Genomic DNA, 18,226 nt, shown 5'->3' on the forward strand with positions numbered 1-18,226 from the left:
TTTATAGACAAAAGTTTGATTATTCGTATCTTACAACAGTAGATGGACGAAGTTCTTATTCCTCTCTATATTGTAGGAAGTATCAGCAAGGAAGATTCCACAAACCCTAAAAATGAAGATTAACAAAGTTATGGGTCATTTGGAAGACGAACGAAGATGTATGATACAAACAAACTAAAAAATGAAAGTAGATTAACATACCTTTGTGAACGCAAGAGAGCAATGAAAATGGTGTGAAGATAACTTCGTTATGGTTTTCTCACAGAGCTCAAGTAAAGTCAAAATGAAGCAAGTGACGTCAAAATGAAACGTTTCAAAATCTTTTAATTTTTATTCAAAATGTATTATCATAAATCCATGTCAGCTTAAAAAGTCCAGCTGGACTGCCATCCTTATAAAAACTAATAGAAATACATAACTTTTAACAGAAAGGATGATATTGACCAACAGAGTTACACATTACAGACATTAAACAAATGTTTATTACATAAAGAACTTAACTCAACCTGAAATTAAGTTAAAGGACCAAATAATACACCAATTTATATTTTTATACCAATCCCAATATTATTCCTTCAAAAACAAATAATATAGCTATGATTCGTTTTGCCTATGTTTTAGTGTTACTGGGGTTTTCATGTTTACATTGAAGTTCCATTTCTCTACTTGTACTATAGCTTGATTCGCTTCTTCTCGTGAGAACTTTCTAGAACCATTTCTCACATATAAACTCTCAAGAATAAAAAGATGAACTGTTTAATAATCTAACTTTCTTCTTCAATTCCCAAAGCCATGTCTCACAATCGCATCACCACCGATTCCCCTCTCTCTCGTCGCATAGTTCGTTCTTTCCTCCATTTCCTCAACCAAGGTTTGTACTATTCTCTTTCTCTTAACTTTATTTACATTGTTCATTACGTAATCATGTATAATACCGATTCAATTTTGATTTTTAGGTATTTCAATAGGTTGAAAGTTGTTGTTTGATTTGTTGATATTGTTATGTAGTAATGTTTTTTTTATTTTTTTATTTTGAATTTTGTGGAGTAGTTGAACCTAGCCCTGGGGTTGATGCTGAAGGAATTGAGGTTGCTAGGGAGTGTTTGGTAGAGGCTTTTAGGATTAATTCGTCTTCTGTATCTGGTGAACCTGATTCGTTGATTGATATATTCAAGTCCTTTGATGCAAATAAGCAATGTGGAGTTAGTAGGGCAGATTGTATGAAAGCTTCTTCAAGTTCACTTTCTGGTCCGGATGCTGCTGATGATAAAAATCATCCTGAGGCGTCGGGATCCATGGTAAATTCTTACTTTCCTTTTGTTTTTTCACTATTGTCATGCTGATTCACTTCGTTATGTATTGATTATTTAGGTGTGTGTTTAGGGTGGACGGTGTTACCGACACTTATGAAAAAAGATGTGTCGGTGTCGGAAACCAATAGTGACATAACAATTACGTTTAATTTTTTTTTCTTTTTCATTTTTTCAAATTATTATTAGTGTCGAGGTGTCAGGATTAATGTCGCGTTTACGGCGTCCGTGCTTCATAGTTGGTGACGGGTAGAAACAACTATTGAACATTTCACACAGATTAAGAAACAGTAATTAATGAAAGAGAAAATAGTGACTTTACCAAATTATCCTGAATAACTATTGGTGTATTTAAATTAGCACTAATGTTAAGTTAGAAAACAATAAATTAAGAGTATTTATTAGAGAGTACAATTAGAAGATAAAATATAAAATTGTATTGGTAATCTATAGTGACAAATTTTGGGACAAATTTTTTTTCTCTAAATGTGACAGTTATTTTAGGACGGAGGGAGTACAATTTAACATGTTTAGTAAAATAGTATATCTTACAATTGTGAGTAATAAAATAATAATCAACCGTGGACCATGTCAGCCCTAGAAGCCTCGTTTGTGTATTTGTTTTTACTGACCCGTTTGTATTTTTAGTTGTTGTTCATTGAGAATTTGAGTCAATGTGTTTTCCCATACTTGTTTGGTGGATTACAATTTTGTGTTTGTCCTTCTTAATTCATGTTTTTTTCTTGAATTGTTCTTCATGATTATAACTGGCGAGCATGCAGTACGTAAGGTTAAATATGTATAGCTTCTAGTTCTGCTACTACTAGTTGATGTTTAATGACAATTTAATGACTATCTCCATAACTATAGTGTTCAACTTAATCATGTTTTGAAATTGGTTACGTTAAATGTGGAGAACGATGATTGCAGTAGTACCTACCTTTTTAAGTAATAATACAATTGTAGAAGAAAACTTTCTCATATACATGTGCCAGCTTTGTAGCAGTTATAATGGAACCCTTCAATTGTTAATCAGTGAGAGAGAATGCATGTGGATTATAGAAGTAAGTGTTGCCTTTGTAAATGGGCTAGCTATTTAGGATATCAAAATTCTTTAAAAGTTAAAGCATATGTATAGGGCACACTGGGTGCTTTACCATGTACCCAACCCTTCAATTATGCCTTGCCCGGTTTCACTTGTAAATTTTATTCTATTAAATATAGTTTCAATGTTGAAATTGTAGGATTTAGATTAAGCAGGAGGAAAGAATTAAATAATAGAATATAATATTTACATACGGTGTGTAATATATGTTATAAAATCAATGTTGTCGTATAGCAGCGAATTGGCAATAGCGGCGCTATTAGCAAATCCGATTTTAATGAATCTGTTATGAAAAGTGCGGCGCTGACATAGTTTTGCTACTAGGGCAATACTGACTGCTATTCTAGTTTCTGCTGGCTGATATAGCGGCAATAGCCAAGAAATGAGATTTTTAGGGTTTTTAATTATAATAAAACTGAAAAATATGCATGTGTGCCGATCACCACCTATTACGAAAATATAAAAACTAAAGAGTCAGTGTTACTCCTATATTCTCTGTAATATGTAAACCTTCAATATGTAAGCAATGCTTTGCCTCCATTCCCTTTTTATTTGTATGCCACACGCCTTTCATTATATAATGATTGATAATTAATTTATTTCAACCACTATGTGGCTTCCGCTATTTGCCCGCATCGCTATATGCTATTTCACATGGCAGGTTTTTGCTGTTTAACTATTTTTCCGCCATCTTCTATTGGTAACTCTGTATAAAATGAAATACAATGCTAACCTTATTTTTGAGTTAAGATGTACAGCTGTATTGTATATTCCTTTATCTCCTGTTTCGGTTATGCATTAATTAGAATCAATGAATTAATACTTAGCTTCATTCTATTATTGTCCTTATTAGAATACCTGATTCTGTACTCGATAAATGTTCATGAGATATATAGAATAAAGTTATTCAGCCTAGTTTTCATTTTGGTATCACAGCTTTGGGGAAAAAAAAAACTTCTGCTGCTATCTTTCACTGCGCAGAACCCTATTAGTTATTTTCTGCTGCTATCTTTACCACATTCCATAGACATTGTTGGTTACACTAGTTCTGATTTTAATGGGTCTAAACTAGACAGTAAGTCCACATCAGGTCTTTGTTATTTAATGGGGGCAATTTGGCGAGGTGAGTTGGAGAAGAAACAAAATGCAGTGTCATGGTCTAGTGTAGATGCCAATATTGTCAACCGTGGCGGAAATTAATGGTTTGTTCAAATTCTGCTACACTATAGTGCTATAGCCACTATTGGACAACACTTTGTACTAGATCGTGCATTGCAAAATAATAATTATTTGTTCAAAGTTCACTACGACTATGTTACAGCTGCAATTTGACGATACTTTTAGCCGTTATATTGTACTCTTTATCATGCACCTTTTTGAGATAACACGGCTGCCACTGTGGATTACAAAATACAAACCAACCAGTGCAACATGATCAGACTAAGCATGTTTAACTTGACAGTTATTACATCAAAGATGACTTAAACTTAAATGCTGACATGATACCCTATATTAAAAGTGCTAATCAACTAGCCGATAGGATGACCCATGTAGTCTGTACTGGTCCATTTGATTCAGTTATGTCCAAGTTGGCACGTAAGATATCTATGCACCAACTTTAGGGGAAGAGTTGATGTGTTCAGCTGTATGTATTGTTTCCTTTTAGCTCCTGATTTGGTTATGATATGAATGTATAGGAATCAATGCATTATTAGATGGTTGTATAATTTCCTTCTAGAATACCCACCAAGTCTGTTTATTCTTGAGATGAAATACGTGGAACAAAGACATTAGGCCAATTTTCAATTGTATTCATACCGGACTATTAAATCCTCTTTAAAAACAAGGTAACTAAATGTTCCAAAAAGTACTCTAAGATATAAACTACTGTACTCTAAAATGTTTTAAGATATAATAAGGATATCATGAGAGTTTTTGGTTGGTATTCTGACTTCTTCACCTTAAACTTTAAGCTAATTACAAATGTTTGTCACATTGACTGTGAAGTATTTCATATTTTTTCTACTCTGTTTTCACTGCTCTAGAAGTACATCACTCCATCACATAAATTTCAAATTGTATTGAAATTTATGTTCTGATTTATCTCTCAATGTGTCTTCATTAGGATGAAGATTTGACGGAGGACCCTGACATTTCCGGTAAGCAAATCTGTTCCCTCTATTTTATTTAAAATTTGAACAATCATAAATAATTATGTAGCAGAGAATGCTTTTTTTAAAATTTATCATCTCAAGGTTCTCACTGAGAGGATGTTTCTTGCTGGAAAGATTTATAGTTTGTAATATTTAATTTCATTTATTTGTTTAAATGTTATGAGACTAATTATTTATTTGTGGTACCATGAGCATGCTCTAGTGTTTGACTGGTTGGGCAAGCATTACTATAAATATTAGTAAATACTGTAAATCGTTTTCTGTTCTTTTGCATGACAAGTTTTCTCAATCTAATATTTTCTGTTGATTGGTGCTTGGTGGTACTTTTGGGGGTCAAAATGTTTAAATTTTGTAATGAATTTTGAAAAATAATTTCTTAACATATTACATTATTTATGCTTTATCTGATTGTGAATGATTAAAATTTCAGAATATTGCACATAGAATGATATTTTTCACCATAACTTTTTGGCACAAGAGTTGGCTTCCTCTTTTAGTCTAGTCCAATGCTAAATTGGATTTGGTTGGCTTTTGTATGATATTTCGTAGAAGGTGGACTATCTTGATATTTTCTTAAAACTTTTGACAGTGTCTAAAGATGAACTCTGTGGACAATTCTTTGCTGCTCTGGAGAAACAGCGCTATTTCAGGACCAATATTGATGGAAGTGATGACATAGTGCAATTGGAGAAAGCATCTCGCTTATTTGATAATGGTTTTACGGTATGATACTATCATGAACTTAAAATTGATCTGTTCTTTTGCTTCAACATACATGCCTTGTCTTTTATCATAATAGTGATTTAAACTCTTACAGCTACAACAAACAAAGACATTTTCCACTCAGTGGGTAAAATACATGTAGAAACTAACAGGCAAAATACTGTTGTGTATTATTCAGCTGGATATGCTCTGTTTAAACAGAATAATTACATTGAAGTATGTTCGTTGATGGATCGATTGAATAAAAAAGGAATATAAAATGACCTTTAAAATTAAAATTAAATCAAATGCTGATCTGCCCAATCAAGGATATTTGAGTTATCTTCTACACTTTCTCAAGTTGGTGTATAGAGACATATCATGCCTAATTTACGTGTCAAAATTTGAAACTTTGTCTTGCTAGGCTCTTGGTTAGGATGTTAGCTATTTGTTGATTGGAAGGCACAGAAGATGAGCAGATAATTTTAGATTCCAATTTATTTTCTATGAACTGATGCTCAATTTTAATGTGCTTTGTCCTATCACGATGAATAGAATTGTGGTCGGTACTTATTGTGGCCCAGCTGTCACAATATAGTTCCAATGGAAGTTTTACCGTCCTCTTGAATTTCTCTACCACTCTGTAAATCTATAATCCTTTCTCAAATTCCTTTTGTTGTTGCTCTAAATTCAAATTTCGCATTACTCCCTTGTTCTTACTTCTTCAAGTTACCAAATTTTCCCACTAATGTAATAACCTGAAGTGGAATTTCTTTTTATAATAGATACATTCCTCACCCTAGTTTTTTCTTCAATATAGTTCCAATAGAAGTTTTACCGTCCTCTTGAATTTCTCTACCACTCTGTAAATCTATAATCCTTTCTCAAATTCCTTTTGTTGTTGCTCTAAATTCAAATTTCGCATTACTCCCTTGTTCTTACTTCTGCAATTTACCAAATTTTCCCACTAATGTAATAACCTGAAGTGGAATTTCTTTCTATAATAGATACATTCCTCACTCTAGTTCATTTCACAACATTTCAACACACCCAACATCAATTTCAAACTAAATGATTGAATTTTCCCAAACTAGTTTCATCCACATCAAATATACAATGCACGGAACTATCTAAACTTATTTGTGGCGCTCCTTGCTTCCAACCATGGCATCATCAATGCATTCCAAATCAACAAAGTGATTTCTTTAGGAAGGACACGGGGAGCTCGAACTGATGAGGAGACGAGGAGAGGAAAATGAAAATGAAGTTTTCTTCCCTACCTTTCTTCTTCTAACTGAATGAAAGTTGAACAATGTTAGAATGCTGTTGTTGAATATAAATTGTAAACTATTGGATTGGGTATTAGTTAATGAAGACTTTCTTCGCTCTTCAAAAATGGAAGAACAAAAGAGAGGTGAGGCAGGAGGGAGGGATCGACCAAGGGTGGAAGAAGAAGATAAGACTTAAAATATTAGGGTTTTAAAAGCGAAATAACTTAGATTTCATGGTACTATTTAAACTACTAAGACTGTTAAAGAAAATTTAGTTGGGTTAGCTCCCATTTGCCATGTCTTGTATGCAAAAAGAGGGACTAAATCAAAATGGATAGTGATGTAAAGTCCATAATCTTATCTATGGCTCTTGCCTTGAACTTCCTAAACTAGGGTTTGAATGAAATAATGTTTCATTCCGGAACTTAAAATCAACAAACACATCTCAAACCACTCAAATAATAATTTGATCTATTATTTTCATTTGGGTTTCATTTCTTCAACTTATGCTCGATGCTACTTTAGTACATGACTTTCATACTACGATTGTACCTTTATCCATTTTATTCCATTAGATTCTCATGTCAGTAGGTATCTCAAGGTAGTTGTTGACATGAATATTATTATTTCTTCTTCCACTACAGCTGCTGCTTGTTATTGTATGTAATTTCTTGCTGATATTTCTGTTCAATTGCACATCAGCCATGTCCTTTGTCACTAGTTGGGGTTAGCTACATGGATTAATCATACGATTAATTGATGGATTTATCAAAACCAAATTTTCAGTAAAATGTTTTATGTATGATGAAGTCTGCTTCTTTGTAGGAGATGGAAAAATCTGGGTATCTGCAGTTTAATATGAAGAATTTGGCTGACTCACTAAAAGCACTAGGTATGATAAATCACATTGACCTCAAGAAGCTTTCTTTTCCTTTGAATTCTCTCCTCCCTAGTCCCTATCTCTTACGACACACTGTGGCATACATGACTCAAGATCCTTCATTGGTAAAAATTGAAAGCAAAAACGTCCTTACATTGCACCATAAATTGGGTTTGCTTAAATAGAATTCAGTTTAGATTGATTTATGTTTTGCTTAAAGAGTATCTTCAGTGATGGATTTTCATAAGACCAGCTAATATTTTAAGTTGGGTTTTCACTCAGGTAACAAGGAAATGCAATCCAAGCAATACAATGATGCAGTTGAGTTGTATAATTGTGCAATTGCAATAAATGAAAAGAATGCTGTTTACTACTGCAACAGGTATTCCACTTGTCTGTACTGTTTATCAACTACGTATTGGTATACTATTTTTATTATAGCCTTGTGTGTGTGTATATATGGATGACAATGGGTAGTTTAGGCTAGGGTCTAGGTAGGGTACTATAGTACCTGTCTCCATATACGCAGTTTGAAAAGATAGTACATAACCCAAACTCGTACCATGTGTAATTTCAACGCGAAATGTAATTATTAATCGTTTAATAAATGTCTCTGGTTCTAGTTTTCTTTATATTTAATAAATAACTAATACCTAATATCAAGTGCTAGTTGTGGGGTTAGGTTTTAAGACTTTGAGCAGAAACTTTGACCTTTTTTTTTGTGGGATGCTATGTCATTGTTTAGGGTAGTTTTAGGATTTTTTGAGCTGGAAAATATTATTAAGTAATCTACGTATGCTGTACCAAGTATGTCTTACCAAATAATTGTGGAAGGTTGTAAATATCTATAGTTTTTAGAGTTTAGAGAAGAACTAAGGAAAACAAAGTTCAAGTGTCCAATGCCTCATTCATCATCCCCAAGATCAACATCAATTAGTCCATCTTCATCCTCTGCCTGTGTGTCTCAAACTATCTCTTCAATTTCACGCTCATCCCCTATTATGATAGACTTTCCTTGTCAACCTTGGCAGTTATGTTTCACCTCTCTTATCAAACAAAACATGGGGACCAAAAAACAGACAAGAGAGGAGAGATGGCACAAAATACCGTCGGCAAGAAGAATAAAATATGTACTGTAGGAGGGGGTGCGGGCTAAAAACTCGGTGTGCCAGGCCTCTCTAATGGAGGTTTTAACTTGGGAAATTAGGTTTTGGCTGATTTTATCCCCTTTCTCCTAAAAATACATAGGAGAGGTTGAGGGAGTGAGGTGGATCACATGATCCTATGCAGACATTCATTTCTCTAGTTTCAAATGTATTTTTCTTTTTCTGTGTGTTTGTGAGGATGAATTAATATTTTTGAAATATATCAGGGCAGCTGCTTATACTCAGATTAACAAATATACCGAGGCAATCGAAGATTGTCATAAATCTATCGAGATTGATCCGTACTACAGTAAGGCATACAGTCGTTTGGGATTAGCTTATTATGCACAAGGAAAATACAGAGATGCTATTGATAAAGGTTTTCAAAAAGGTTTGAAGTATTATATTAATTTATTTTGTTGTATTCTGCTTGACATCCTTAATGACTATGAAGCACGGACTCCGACACAGACACCGCAACCCAACACAAATACCGATAATGTTAAAAACTCTTAGAATGTGTGGGTTGGGCCTAACTCATCCCTACAAAACCGACTTGTAAGGTTAGGTGAGTGCCGCCGAAGCTTTATAAACACTACATATGTAATATCTCTAAGCAATGTGGAACTAAATTTGCCCCTTGAAACCCAACACAATGAAGGTTTTAGAGGCTGCAATGAGGCAAGCCAAATGCTGTAATTAGGGGATAAGGGACAGACCGCAATGAAGGCGGAATCTCCAATTCCCCCCTCACGCTCAAGTGTTAATGAGCCTGAGGCGTGGACGATGCGGGAAGCCCACCAACATATTTAGGACAGGCTTTGATACCATTTTAGAATGTGTGGGTTAGACCTAACTCATCCCTACAAAATTGACCGACTTGTAAGGTGAGGGCTGCCCAAACTTTATAAACACTACTCATGCCATATCTCTAAACAGCGTGAGACTAAATCCACCCCTTCAAATCCAACACAATGAAGGTGGTGGAGGCTGCAATGAAGGCAAGCCAAATGCCATAATTAGGCGACTAGGGGCAGGCCGCAATGAAGGCGGAATCTCCAACAAAAACATAGGACACTGACACCGCTACATACAGTATAAGACAATGCTTGACTTTCATTTATCATTTATTATTAAATGAGTTAGAATATTCTAATCAAAATTAATATCTTTAATTCTTCATTGATAAGATTGCTTCAGTACATGTTTAACCGTTTTAAATGTGTAAGATTTGTCCAGAAAATGTATATCGTGAGTTGAAACAAAGAAAAAAACAGGTTTTTTTTTAATTATTAGACACGTGTTGTATGAATATCATACAGGTGTCGGACACTAATTCAAAGAGTGTCGAAGTAAAGAATATAACTCATTTTCTTGAGACACTTGCCTTACTTTTTCGATATTTGTTTGACTTTTATGACACGTGTAATACGGGTGTCATACAAGTGTCAGATACCGATGTGCGTCATGCACTGCTCATAGTTAGTTTAGTGGGATTCCTCCTGAGAATGTTGACTTTATTTTCAACTGGTGTTACAAATTAAGATGAAATGGTGCATATCATCTTATTGATTCAGCGATAATAAAACTTGTTTTTCTCAAAAGTCAAAACTCAATTAACTACTGATTGATTAGCTTCTATTGCTTGGGGTTCCTACAATTACAGGTGCATGTTTTAAACATTATTGTCGGAATACAAAATAGAGAATTGATTTCATAAAAATTCTGTTCTGTATTAATTATTAAAAATCATTATTAGAAGGAGTGTAGAGAATTTCAAACCATTGTTGATTTATTATACTGTTATGAGTATCAGAACCAAGCTGGTTGGAATATAGAAGCGTTGAATCTAAGAACTCATGCTATTTAGCCCTAACATGATTCTTTGTCTTTGCAGCCTTGCAATTGGATCCCAATAATGAGACCGTTAAGGAAAATATAAGGGTTTGTTCTATTTTTCATTTTCCTTTCTCTTCTTGTTTTGCTTTTCATATATGGTCATAATTCATAAATCATAATGCTCTTGATAACCACAGGTAGCTGTGCAGAAGTTGATGGAAGAGCAACATCATGCCGATAACAATCAGGTATTGTTATTATCAATTCCTTAATCAGTAAAATCAGTATTATGGATTCTCTGTGTCTGGAATAAATATCATACCAGTCCTAATTAACGGGTCTTCTCTTTTTTCTTGCAAAAATAATTATTTTAGTGAAGAAATTGATGGAAATCATTCCGGATAAACTTTGGCAGATTTGATGTAATATATAACCTGATTTTACTGGTTATTGTTGTCTTTCACAACTTATCTTTCATTTCAATTCAACCCCCACAGTTCCTAGGACTAGGAGACGTACAAATGTTTTCACTTAGTTAGCCATCCCCTGTGCATTTTCTTCACTTACCTTTCTGTATCAAATTAGATTTATGAATTTACTCTGGCTATTTGCATTTCATATTAGAAACAAACATGTAGTATCGGAATGCAGTATAGCTTGTTAACTCACTTCATTGTACTCTCCATTGTTTCAATTTGCTTTTGTATATTGCAAACTAACATTTTATTCTTTAAAGAATTCGAGATCGTCTCCAGAATTCCAAAACCATTCTGCAAGGGGTTCAACAAGCCATGCAGCTCCACCTACATTTGCCTCAATGCAATTTAACCCCAGCAATCTGGCAAGCATGTTCATGTCGGCTACAAATGCGCATCAGGGCTCACATTCTCAGGAAAGTCAACAAGATGCCAATAGCAGTGGAGCTAATGAACCCGGAATTCAATTTGGGGCCAATGTTAATGTAAACCATGATCAAATCTCTCAGGAACTAAGAGGCGCTTTTCAATCTGTGATGGGGATGTTTTCAGGGAATGTACCTCCTGGGCAACCTCGTGATCAAATGAATGGAAGTCAAGAAGATGACAATAGTGGTGAAGCTAACGAACCAGAAGTTCAATTTGGGGGACATGTTGATTTAAACTCTGATCAACTCCCTCAGGAACTAAGAGTCTTTCAAAATATGATGGATATGTTATCAGGGAATGCACCTCCTGGACAACCACATGATCAATTGAATGAAAGAACAGCACCAAACTAAGCTATTGAAGCATTCTTCTGAGGCTGTAAAGACTCTCATAGGTTACAGAACTTTGAGTTACTATTGTTTCACCGAGGCAACCATACTTTTACAGGTTACATATCTTGTTGTTTGGATGTGTAATTTACTGAAGCACATTATTGTGACTTAAGTTTAGACTATTATTACCTGCAATTTTTTTAGTATATGTTGTGATGAAAATGTTCTTGCGGATCTCTTATAGAAAGATTACAAGTTGAAGGAACAGGGAGGCGCATGGGAGGTGTAATGCCTATGTTTTATGGGTACATATTCACCCCAGAATTTGTTATTGTGGGGGAGAATGTATGTCTGAGTGCTTAGCTAAATGTAAAAAACAGACCGAATTTGACAACTAGTTTAAGTTATTTGCTATACTTGTGATTAAATTCTGATTTTGCTATACAATAATATGGTTTTAGTTCTAACTTATCATGGATGTTGAAGTTTATTTTTAATTGCCCCAAAAGATTATTTAACCCTTAATTTTTTATCTCGTTAAAGACAAAATATAATTTCAAATTTAACACATAATAAGGAAACAAAAATAAATCACATTCATTTTATTTATTCTTTTATCAAATAATTATAGCAAAATAATAATAATAATAATAATAATAATAATAATAATAGTTTCATATTTAACAAAATAATAATAATAATAATAATAATAATAATAATAATAGTTTCATATTTAACAAAATAATAATAATAATAATAATAATAATAATAATAATAATAATAATTTTAAAATAAACGAATTAATATTTGAGTAATTTTGCTAATTATTAACGAATACGATACCAATAGGCACGAGTATCATTAAATCTGTATTTGTGTCTATAAGAAAATGGATGACAAAATATTTGTTTATTTTATCTGTGGATACCCTCCAACTCGTGCCCGTGACGAATTTTATCCGCGGGTATCTAGGGCACGTTTTTTTGCCATCCTTACCTTGTGTCAGGACTTTTCCTGTTCCTCCATTTTTTTGAAAACTCACTCAATCTTAAAATACCCAATCAGTGTTGTTCCTCAGCCATTCAAGCTTCTCACTCTATTCTACTTCATTTGCTGCAAAGCTTCTCACTTCATTCAAGCTTCTCATCCATAACTTAGATTTGGTAAGTTTTTTTTAAAATTTAATTTTTTTGTGTGTTTTGAATGATGTTTTATGAAACATAGGTTGTTTAACCTACATTGGTTAGTCTACAAATAAGTAGGTAGCTTAAATAAACATACATTAAAATTTGTTTGGAGTTTAGGACAACAATGGCATTTATGTCATTTGTGCAAACTCGTAGCTTAGTCTGGAGACGCATCTCCAAATTTTGTGTGCCCTCCCCCCCCCCCTAAATAGTTGCACACAAACAAAAAATATTACCACTCTCCCTCAAGTAGTAATAATACATTTTTATCCAACAATAAAACAACAACCAAACAAACAACTAAACCCAAACAATCATATCATTACTCCCACTTTTTAGCCAAAAAATGACAAAAACAACCATGCATTCACCAGGAGAAAAAACCAACAACCCATCTTATTGTAATCTCCACATATTTACCTATGTCAAAAATTCTCCTGTACTCCTTGCTTATATACTATCACACTTCTTAGGAATGTTAACTCAGAATTCCTTCACGAGCTTCTCAGAACACTTTCCCCAACCAACAACACTCTTCATCAACCCAACTTCATTTCTTTTCAAGGACCTTGTCATGGTAGCAGGAGCCACAACTTTACTCCACCCTATAGCAAGTCCAACACTAGTACTTTTTCCTGAAATGTCATGCTCCACTAAATGGAGGAAAGAGAAGGTGTCTGTTGCATTCCTCCACACCTATAATTGCTATAACTCTTCAAAAATACAAATTTCCAACTCTCCTCTTAATTTCTCAAACTGATTTTCATCCAAAGCATTAGTAAATATATTTGCCAATTGCTTTTCAGTGGCCACATGCTAAAGAGACACAATTTTGTCTTCAACGATATCTCTAATAAAATGATGACGAATGTCAATATGCTCTGTCCTGTTATGTTGGATGGAATTGTTGGATATGTTGGTAGCACTCATATTGTCACAATATAATGTCATGACATCCTGCTTGACATTATACTCCTTTAACATTTGTTTTATCCAAATCAATTGAGAGCAACCGCTTCCTGCTGCAATATACTCAGCCTCAACAGTAGACAATGAAACACAATTTTGCTTATTACTGAACCAAGATATAAGATTGTTCCCCTAAGAAGAAACATCCCCTGGAAGTGCTTTTTCTATCATCAACACTACCTGCCCAATTTGCATCACAATATCCTACAAACATGTAATCAGACCCATGAAAGTATAACATGCAATAGTCATTAGTACCATTGATGTGTTTTAATATCCTCTTCACTTGATTGATGTGACTTATTACGGGCTCAACTTGGTATCTTGAACAAGTACCTACAATAAATTTTATGTCATGTCTGCTAGCTGTAAGGTATAATAGGCTACCATTCATGATCCTGTATAGACTTTGATCCACATTAACACCTTTTTCATCTTTAGATAACTTCAAATGAGTAGGTGCAGGTGTCCTCTTGTGACTAGCATTCTCGATACCAAACCTCTTCACTATGCTATTGGCGTATTTAATTTGAGAGATGAATATGGAATCATCCATCTGTTTTACTCGAAGACCAATAAAATAGGATAATTCACCAACCAGACTCATTTCAAATTCAGATTGCATCTCCTTAACAAAATGTTAAACCATCTCACTTGACATCCCACAAAATACAATGTCATCTACATATATCTGAGCAATCATGAGTTTGCCATCCTTCTCCTTAACAAATAGGGTCTTGTCTATTCCTCCTTTCCTGTAGTCATGATTGATAAAAAAACTCTGTCAACCTTTCATACCAAGCCCTAAAAGTTTTCTTTAACCCCATAAAGAGCTTTCTTCAGTTTGAATACATGATCTGGAAAAGTAGGATCTATGAACCCCTTGGGTTGTTCAACATACATCTATTCATTTATGTACCCATTTAAGAAAGCATTTTTCACATCCATCTGAAATAGCTTGAACTTTAGTATACATGCCACTCCTAACAACGGTCTTATGGATTCAAGACAAGCAACTGGAGCAAATGTCACATCAAAATCTACTCTTTCAATTTGAGTGTATCCTTGAGCCACAAGTTTGGCTTTATTTTTTGTGACAACTCCCTTTTCATTTTATTTACTCCTATAGACCCATTTTGTACTATTGACATTTGTTCCTCCAGGCCTTGGAACCAAATCCCATACTTCATTCCTCTTGAATTGATCTAGTTCTTCTTGCATAACATTAATCTAGAATTCATCAGTCAATGTCTCCTTCACATTTTTATGTTCAAGCTTAGAGACAAAACAAGAACTGAATATCACATCTCTGGACCTAGTGGTAACCCCTTCATCAAGATTTCCTATAATGAGTTCCTTTGGATGATATTTCTAAATTCTAATAGAGGGACATTTGTTTGCTTGAGGTTTATCTTGATCAGTATTTTCTGGATCAATGTTGGACTCAATGTCTTCCATATTTTCTAAAACATCAGTTTGTTAAGATGATGTTCCAACATCGTCCTCAACATCAGTTCCTTCCAAACTAGTTGAGTCATCAACCACAACATTAATGGATTTCGTCAGGACCTTGGTTTTGGAGTTAAATATCCTGTTAGCTTTGCTGTTTATAGAGTAATCAAGAAATATCCCTTCATCACTTTTGGGATCCATCTTTCTCATCTGTTCATGATCAACCAGAATGTGGCATTTACTACTAAACACATGAAAGTATTTAACAATAGGTTTCCTTCCTTTCCACAATTTTTTAAGAGTAAATGATGTACCAGTTCTCAGAGTGACACAATTGTGGATATAATAAGCAGTGTTCATGGATTCAACCCAAAAGTAATAAGGAATATTTTTTAACATGTAGCATAACTCTATCCGATTCTTATAAGGTTCTATTATTGCATTCTACACCTCCATTTTGCTGAGGCGCGATAGGAGATAAGAACTCATGACTGATACCTTCAAAAGAACAAAATTTAGAGAATCTGACATTCTCAAATTCTTTGCCGTGGTCACTTATGATTATAACAATCACTTTATCCTTCTCTCTTTGCAGGCGTTGCCATAAATATTTGAAAACCTCAAGGGTATGTATGGATTGAGGGTATATGATGGAATAGAGTGGTAATTAATGAGGTTCCATTGTTTAGATTTGAAAATAATCCATGGAATGGAATGGATTATGATGGAATCAATTCCATCCTATTCCATCCAATTCTCTCTTTTTTGTTCCATCCAATTTGGAGTGTATGGGATGGAATGAAAGATTTTTTAAAAATTAACCAAACAATGGAATGTGATCTATATTCCATTCCGCTCCACTCCACTCCACTCCGTCATGTTCCGTTACACTCTGTTCCGTTATGTTCCATCAATCCAAACATAGCCCAAAAGTGTTTGATTTATATTTGATAAAGTTCACCCAAGTAAACCTTGAAAAATCACCAACAACCACATATACATCTTTCCACCATGACTTTTAACCTGCATTGGTCCCATCAAATCCATCTGAAGAAGTTCTTGCACTTTGGAAGTAGTCTGATGTTGTAACTTTGGACGTGACATCTTGATTTTCTTCCTAATTTGACACTCACCATAACCCTTACCCTCCTTAATTTTGAGCTTTGGTAGGCCTCTAATAGCTTCTCTAAATATAATCTTATTCACACCTTTGAGATTTAGATGTCCAAGCTTATGGTGCCATAACTTAACTTCATATTCTTTGGTCATTAAACATTTGAAATAGTAGGTATTTTCTTAAGGTACCCATAAATAACAAATGTCTTTAGACCTAACTCCCCTCATCACAATATCATTCTTATCATTGGTAACTAAACATTCTAATTTGGTAAAATTAACTTTTAGGCCTTGATCATACAGCAGACTGATACTAATCATATTTGTAGTCAGTCCTTTAATCAGAAACACATCATCTAGTCTAGGAATTTCAGTACAAACTAACTTTCCCACTCCCTTAATGTCACCTTTAGATCCATCACCAAGTGTTACAAAACTGGTGGAATGAGATCTGATATCTACCAAATACTTCCAAACTCCTGTCATATGTATAGAACATCTACTATCAAAGTATCAATCTTCTCTAAATAAAGCTCTCAAAGAAGTATGGGCTATAAGGTTAACATACCCACCCTTAGATTTCCTCTTCTTACTAGTTTTCCTCCTCATATGATTAGCCCTAGAATGAGCTGGAAGTTTTTTTAACCCCATAGAGTCTGTAACAGAAAGGCTTTATGTGACCATGCTCACCACAGTAATGACATTTCCAAGGTAGGAACTTGGCTTTATTTTGTGTTTCCTAATGCCTGTCAGGATGTTGTAACATTTGGTCGGACATGGTGATCACTTTCTTCCTAATAGAGGGGATGAACCTATTCACATGGATTTTTTTATTAGGAGATTGGTAATTAAACCCTATATTTGTTAAGTTTCAAGCCCATTCCAAGATATTAGTTCCATTGTTCATCCTTCTTATGGATTGGTCATGTTGTCGAGTTTGAATTTTAACAAAGTTACATCATTTTGAAGATCAGAGGTAGTATATACAAGTCTCTCATTTTCATTCTCCAGTTGAGCTATGATTCTCTTTTGTTTTTCTTCTGTCTTACAACTTTCTTCACATTTGACACATGGCTCCTTGTAAGACATATCTAGTTCTTCATAAAGGACATTCTCATCACAAGATTCTTCATCAGATTCCCATCTTCCAGTGAGAGCATTAACATGCTTACCATTCTCAACATCAGGTTCAAGACAAAAAAAACCTTCTGTTGTTTCTTGAGGTAAGTGGGACATTTTGACGTAATGTGACCAAAACCTTCACATTCACGACACAAATTCCCTTTACCTTGATTAGGCTTCTCCCCTGATTTTATCTTCTTTTAAAACTCAATTTTCTTACTAATGTCGAAAGTCATGTTTTTGACATTTGGTCTTGACAGCCTATCTATTCTCTCCAGTACCTTATTGAATTGTCTTCCAAGAACCACAATAGCATTAGAAATACCCTAATCAGTCTCCATATCATATTGATCTTCTTTATCATCACTATTAGAGATATAAACTATGCTTTTGTTCTTCTTTACTGATCTATCATTCACATTCAGTTTAAAAGTTTGGAGTGATCCAATCAGCTCTTCCACCTTCATGTTGCAAATATCTCGGGCTTCTTCAATAGTTGTGACCTTCATGTTAAACTTCTTAGGTAAGAACCAGAGAATTTTTCTAACCAGCTTCTCTTTTGACATCTTTTCTCCTAAAGCACTAGCTAAATTCAAAATATCAAGAATACTCATGTGAAAGTCATGAATGCACTCATCATCCTTCATCCCAAAATTCTCAAATTTTGTGGTGAAAAACCGAAGTCTTGATATTTTAACTTTTGATGTGCCTTCATGA

General features: G+C 34.2%; 1 protein-coding gene across 1 annotated transcript; it reads left to right on the plus strand.

Moving 5' to 3' along the window:
• The first annotated feature begins 580 nt into the window (after positions 1-580).
• LOC131595991 (uncharacterized) lies at positions 581-12,091 on the plus strand. The gene is made up of 10 exons (XM_058868532.1): positions 581-871; positions 1,051-1,298; positions 4,541-4,574; positions 5,179-5,312; positions 7,388-7,454; positions 7,725-7,824; positions 8,815-8,978; positions 10,485-10,531; positions 10,624-10,674; positions 11,163-12,091. Exons 1-10 carry the CDS (start codon positions 793-795, stop codon positions 11,682-11,684), a joined length of 1,446 nt encoding a protein of 481 aa, XP_058724515.1. The 5' UTR covers positions 581-792; the 3' UTR covers positions 11,685-12,091.
• The last annotated feature ends 6,135 nt before the right edge of the window (positions 12,092-18,226 follow it).

This window comes from Vicia villosa, linkage group LG4 (genome assembly GCF_029867415.1).
Source record: "Vicia villosa cultivar HV-30 ecotype Madison, WI linkage group LG4, Vvil1.0, whole genome shotgun sequence".
Taxonomy (NCBI): Eukaryota; Viridiplantae; Streptophyta; class Magnoliopsida; order Fabales; family Fabaceae; genus Vicia; species Vicia villosa.

Bases quoted from the DNA above. Each gene is read 5' to 3' on its own strand.
- LOC131595991 (XM_058868532.1), top strand. From the start codon at position 793: ATGTCTCACAATCGCATCACCACCGATTCCCCTCTCTCTCGTCGCATA. The intron at 872-1,050 runs GTTTGTACTATT...TTTGTGGAGTAG, and splicing joins CCTCCATTTCCTCAACCAAG to TTGAACCTAGCCCTGGGGTT. The intron at 7,455-7,724 runs GTATGATAAATC...GTTTTCACTCAG, and splicing joins TGACTCACTAAAAGCACTAG to GTAACAAGGAAATGCAATCC.